This window comes from Temnothorax curvispinosus, unplaced genomic scaffold (genome assembly GCF_003070985.1).
Source record: "Temnothorax curvispinosus isolate PA1 unplaced genomic scaffold, ASM307098v1 QBEX01010061.1, whole genome shotgun sequence".
Classification (NCBI taxonomy): domain Eukaryota; kingdom Metazoa; phylum Arthropoda; class Insecta; order Hymenoptera; family Formicidae; genus Temnothorax; species Temnothorax curvispinosus.
The window spans coordinates 1-6,280 of NW_020219841.1; the positions used below are offsets into that span (position 1 = coordinate 1).

General features: G+C 51.5%; 1 protein-coding gene across 1 annotated transcript; it reads left to right on the plus strand.

Annotated features, from left to right (window-relative positions):
- Positions 1-2,552: 2,552 nt before the first annotated feature.
- On the plus strand, positions 2,553-4,599 carry LOC112459706. The gene is made up of 3 exons (XM_025023973.1): positions 2,553-3,449; positions 3,497-3,722; positions 3,848-4,599. The coding sequence occupies exons 1-3, from the start codon at positions 2,553-2,555 to the stop codon at positions 4,597-4,599; spliced, it is 1,875 nt and encodes a 624-aa protein (XP_024879741.1).
- Positions 4,600-6,280: the final 1,681 nt, after the last annotated feature.

The window sequence follows — 6,280 nt, forward strand, 5'->3', positions numbered from 1 at the left end:
CTCTTCCGCGGTCAATTCAAATCAAAAGAAAATAGAGAATAACTAAATCTTGTATCTTATCCCAATCCTACATATATATATATTTTTTAAATTAACCATTCTGTTAACGTTATAGTGGATATGGGTCGATAACGTGCCGGTGCACGAGATCCAACTTTTCAATATGGTGAGGATTCGGATTCCTTACGTACAGGTGTGTACAAATATTTTTTCATAGATTTTAAATTTAAAAAAACTTTTTTTAAATTTCTTTTTTAAATTAAAAAAAAAAAATTTTTTTTCAGCCCAATTTTATATATATGGATGAGATCCAAATACGTGGCTTTTATTAATATACAGCACCAGCGTTGGGTACGCTGGGTTAGAAGAATCAATTACTCTCTCGTGGTGAATCACCTTGGCGTGGTAAGAGGGCTCCCCGTTCGGATCCAACGGACTACGTCCGGCGACTTCTGCTCTGCAGAAGTCGCTGCGGTGGCCCGTTGGTGAGGTGCGGGGTCTAAGAGTCCACCCTTCCTGCCGCCGGTCTACGGACCGAAGTGACGGGAAGAATGGGAGCCCGGCGACTCTCTTAGGGACTGGCCTTCGGGTCGGTCCCAATCGCCGGTAAGGGTTGGCAGCCCTAACTGCAATCGCCCGGTCGGCCGGGACCGATAGGGAGGAGTTTTTACTTCTCCCGCCGGCCTAGAGAAAGGACATCTCGATAAAAAACCGTGGGGTGGGTCCGAACCGCTAGACCATTGCACGCCGGTACTCCGGCAGGGCAGGGGGGTATGCCTTTGGGGATCTGGGGCTTGGGGGAGGGTGTCTCCTCGTTCCCGAGGCGGGCAGGGATGCCGTCTCGCCGAGGGAACGGGAAGGGCCACCCCAATGCTTCCCTGATGCCGGTGCTCCGGTGGGAAGCGGGGTGGTCAACCCTCTTTCGGGCTGGCCCGGTACGTGGTGCCGGGCCAACCGGAGAAGAGGCCCGCGTCGACGACTTGCACACCAGGGTTGTGGACCCACGGTGCCATCGGCGCGGAGGGTCGTTTCGGGCCGCTCGGACGTATTCCGAGGTCGGGGCCGGCGGGTCTAGCCGCAGAACGCAAGGGCCGGCGGCGACTACATATAGCTCGTCAGTCAGTGATCGCCAATACTGGGGGAGTCCCTGTGCTCCGCCCTTTCGCGGGCGGCGGCGGGCCGGGATCGAGTCTCTTCTCGGCCGATTGGGGGGGCCGGGATCGAGTCCGCTCGGCCGGCTTCTTCTCCCGTGCGTCGCGCGCGGGAGATGTACAGTAGGGGCTTTTCCTACCCTAAGCTGACCGATCGAGCAGGCAGGGTCGTCGGCGCGGAGGTCACCTCGGCCGACGACTCGTGACTTTAGGCTGGTCGCCACGGTGGGCAAGGCCATGGGTGGGTTGCGACACCCTTGGCCCAACCATCCGTGGGGCCCCCCGCTTGGCAGCTCTTGTTGCGGTCTCCCGGGTGTCGGAGCCCGGGGACCCCTGAAAGCCCACGGTGCGTCGGCTCCTTGATGGGCCTCGTCCGCGGGTGTGTAGGGGGCCGGAGGCCAGTGCCCCTGATGGTAATTCCGGGGGCCCGTGCCATAGCCACCTCCCCTGAGGAAACTCGGGGGCGCCGGTCGGATAGTTTTCCGGTCGGACGGTGTGGGCATGCCCTGGGTGGCGGAGCCGTAGCGGGGAGTAGGATTAATACGAAAATGAGTTGTAACAATTTAAATCCCACCAGGACGAGCTTAGGGAGCAACGGCAACAACCGGGGGTTGGAGGACTCCCGGAGGGGTTGCGACGACAAGGGGAACCCGTCAGCGCCATTGAGTGCGGGGAAAGAAAAGACGCCGAGCGCCAAGAAGGGATCCGCGAAGAAACCCGCGGGCCCTAAGAGCGTAAGGCGGCTGCCGCCGCTGCTGCCGCTAAGCTTTCCCAGAACACCCCGGGAACGAGCGCGCTCACACCGAGCGGGAAAGAGGGAGACGGATTTGCCGTCCCCGCTCCCAATAAGAAAGGAGCAAAGAAGACCGAGAGCGGGACCCTACGAGAGTCAAACAGGACACTGGAAAGGACCAATCTGGCCCTACAGGACTCAGAGATGGGGTAATTTGATGCCACTGTTGACAAAGTGGATTCCCTCGACGACGATGACGTAGTCGCGGTGTCGGACACATCAACCCACCCCGTGCTTAGGTCTAGAAGCAGGTCGGTCACAACAGGAGAATACGAGGTGAAGAAGGCCGTTCGAGCTAGAAGGGAAAGAGAAAATGAGGAGAAAAGGATCAGGGAGCTGACAGACCCAATGGTACCGGCTGAGCTCACAAAGAGCAGAAAGATTAGGGAAATAAAAATGATGGAGGAGTTGAAGTGGTCTCCGATTGCGGATCTCTCTAGTCGAATAGTCGAGGCCGTACGAGGGGTAGACAAGGTTTGCACTAAGTTTGCCAAACTAAAGGGTCCTGATCAGAGGGTGCTCAACGAGTCCGCCGCGACCATCACGGCGGCCTTGTCGCATCTGATCAACTGAATGGGCCAAAATGACCAAGTGGCCGAGACATAGAGATGGAGGAACTACGCAACGAAGTGGCGGCCCTCCGCGAAGACAATGCCAAGCTCAGGGAAATGGTGAAAAGAGTGATGCCTCCCGGAAAAGCTAAGGCAATGGACGTGGAGGAATCCAAAAATATCCCAATTCCAGATTCACCGGTGCGCGGATACAGGACGAGGAAGGGCACAAGAAACGTGATCCTGGAATCGGAGTTATCGGACGATGACAAAAGGGAAAGGGAGAGACAGGAGAGAAAGGCGGCAGAGGAGAAGAGGATCCGCATGCTCTCTGACATGGAGGCAGAAGGTATGCCAGAAGTGATTAGGCCGAAGCTGGGCGGCAAATCAGCGCTGCTCGAAGCGGCTATTCCGCCTAAATCCCAAACGCCCGAACAACCGGTGCCCGTGGAACGGGATAGGGAATGGGCTATGAAGGAGAGGATAATGAATGCCCTCACAAAGGGCATGGAAGGGCTGTTTACTAAATGGACGGCTAGCGTGGGAATAAGTATGAACGCGGCACCCAGTAAACAGAACGCTGAGCCAGTCCCAGCTGGAAACAAGGTAGTGCCAGCGATCAAGAAGGCCCCTCCAAATAAGGGAGCGGGTACGAGGGGCAATACCAAAGACCCTACGACGAATGACAAGGGCAAAGGCAAGAGCAGTAAGCCCAAATTCACATTTGCCGAAGCCGTGAAGAGCGCTACCACTAGCAGCGGAACCGGGGCCAAGAATAACGCGACATCTGGCCCGGGTAATAAGAAGACAGCTGGGAACAAAGCCCCAGCGACCACCGCTGAGCCCAAGAATGCGGCCAAAATCCGGGGCTCGTCGGCCTGGGCTATGGTCGCAAGGAGAAGGGGGAGACCTGTGATGGCGGCAGGCAGCAAGCGACTGGTCAAAAAGCGATTGGTCAGGGGAAAAACGGTGGAGTAATCTCCGTAAAAAAGGGAGCGCAGACACCAATCGCCAACAAGAATGGTCAAAACAAGGCCGATGGGAAGTCCGGGTCTGGAAGAAGGAAACTGCCGCAAAGCGCGGCAGTGACTCTGACCAGTCTGGACGGCGGATATGAGGAGCTAGTAAAAGAAACCCGCAGCAAGGTTAATCTTGCTGAATTGGGCATTACGACGGGCTTTAGGCCCAAGAGAGCCCAAACCGGGGCTCTCATTATCGAGATTCCCGGCAAGGACAGGGAGGCTACGCAGCGGATATACTGGCCGAGCAGCTAACTTAGCTATTCGAGGGACGCCCCGGGGTCAAGGTTACCCGACCCATAAAAACGGGGGAGATTAGAGTCCTCAATCTAGAGGACTCTGTGTCGGAGGAGGAGTTGGCGGCGGTCATCGCGGAAGCGGGTGGTTGTTCGCCAGTCCATGTACAAGTCGGCTCCATCAGGTCAGGGACAAATGGCCTAAACATCGCGTGGGCGAGATGCCCACTCGCAGCACTGAACGCCATTCGCGAGAAAGGCGGTAAGCTGCGGGTGGGATGGTTCGTCGCCCGAGTGCAGGAGCTCGGACAAAGGCTCCTCCAATGCTTCCGCTGCCTGGAGGGAGGCCACGTTCGGGCTCAATGCACAAACCCGATTGACCGCAGTGAGCGGTGCTACAGATGCGGCGCGCAGGGGCATTTAGCCCGAGAATGCCGCGAGGTTCCCCAGTGCCCAGTCTGCGCGGATCTCGGCAGACCAGCGGGACACCGGGCGGGCGGGAAATCGTGCACCTGCGCCAAAGCTAAGGCCAAGCCTCAAAGAGCGGCGGGTGCCACCATACCCAATTCCTCCACGAGCAGAGGAAAGGACAAAATGGAAGTGGAGGTGGACAAATCCTCGGAGAAGTTATACCAACTCCCGAGGATAACTGCTATGGAGAAGGTCAGCATGCAGGGGTTCGGCAAGCAGCCGGTAAAGAGGACAGCCTCGACTGCTAACGTATGTGGCGAGACGGAAAGCAACGAGAAACCGCTCGCCCAGAAAAGAAAAAAGAATAGAGGGCAGAAGAAGGGGGAGCAGATACAAGTCCACCCACTGCCGTCACACCGGTGCCTGCAGCAATGCTAAACGGAGAGGAGGTGAATGGGGAAACTGCGGCGTCGAATAAGATGACCCCACTTACGACGCCGGCCCCAATAGAAATACCAACTAAAGAAAGGCAAAATGAGACGGAGCATCAGAACGATACCACAACCGCTGAAGGTGAAAGGGACGGAGAGAAGGAGGAGGCCTTTGGGGAAGATTACTATTAATGCCCCCCCTCCACAAATTAATACACTCTAACCTGAACCATTACCGCGCTTCGCAGGACGTATTCTTACATACCATGGCGGAGCGCGGCTTTGGTTTGGGGGTGGCCGCGGAGCCATACTTTGTGCCGCCGAATCACCAACTGTGGGCGGGCAGCCGGTGTGGGAAAGTGGCCGTTACGTGGAGACCCACGGACACGGACCCGTTGGCTGTTCTCGCGTTGAGGCAGGTGACGGGTTTGTCATTAGTGAAATGGGACCGCATTCATGTAGGATGCAGGTATATAAGGGTGTCTTCCGCAGGGTGTATCGTATTCCTCTATTTTGTATTTTGTGTGCGGCACTCACACGGTGGTCTGTGCCAAAGGAGAAATGGGCCAAACCATTTTTAGCAAAAGCAGAATTTTTTAAGTGATCTCGGGGTAGGTTTTTGGTATATAAGGGTGTCTTCCGCAGGGTGTATTGTATTCCTCTATTTTGTATTTTGTGTGCGGCACTCAGGAGATCCTCTGTGCCAAAGAAGAAATGGGCCAAACCATTTTTAGCAAAGGCAAAATTTTTTAAGTGATCTCGGGGTAGGTTTTTGGTATATAAGGGTGTCTTTCGCAAGGTGTATCGTATTCCTCTATTTTGTATTTTGTGTGCGGCACTCAGAAGGTCCTCTGTGCCAAAGGAAAAATGGGCCAAATCATTTTTATATAATCGCTCCAAGAACGTTCCAAACTTCAATCAGCTGAATATTTGGAATATTTACGGAACATTTTGTTAATATTCTTAAACATTTATAGCATGTGATATGAATATTCTGAAAAACTTTTTTAAAATTGCTATAAATATTTCAATAATAATCTGTGAACATTACAATGAACATGAAATATTCAGAATATTAATAGAATAATTTTTACATATTAGTAGAATATTTTTAAAATAATCTATAAACATTTTAGGAAAAATATTAAAAACATTCTAATGATTCTAGGAATATTTAAAGAATATTTTAGAACATAATATTCTGGAAAGCATTACATATATATACATATATATATATATATATATATATATATATATATATATATATATATATTTGAGTTTACGTAAAAGCGTAAAACAATTTCGGAAAAATGGACCGTCAATTTTGGCTCAATGTTGATTTTTGTAAACGATTTGTATTCTCCTCCTTGATAAAAATTAAAGTTTAAAAATTTTTATCTTTTAATTGGTTTTATACCGTTATTTCTCCATTCTATACATGTAAGGAATATAATCAAATAACGGTTAATCCAACGTTATAGACGGATAAATAATATTTAATTTTTTCATGTATAACGTGTATGCGAATACGAAAAACATTTATTAATTTACTCGATGAAAATTTGTTTATACAAAACTGGACGCAAAATTGGATAATAAAATATGTATTATTTTTTCCATTTTCTATCCGTGTATCGTTATTTTGTAACAGGATTTTCTGCGCCCAACGTCTCGCAGTCTAAATTCTT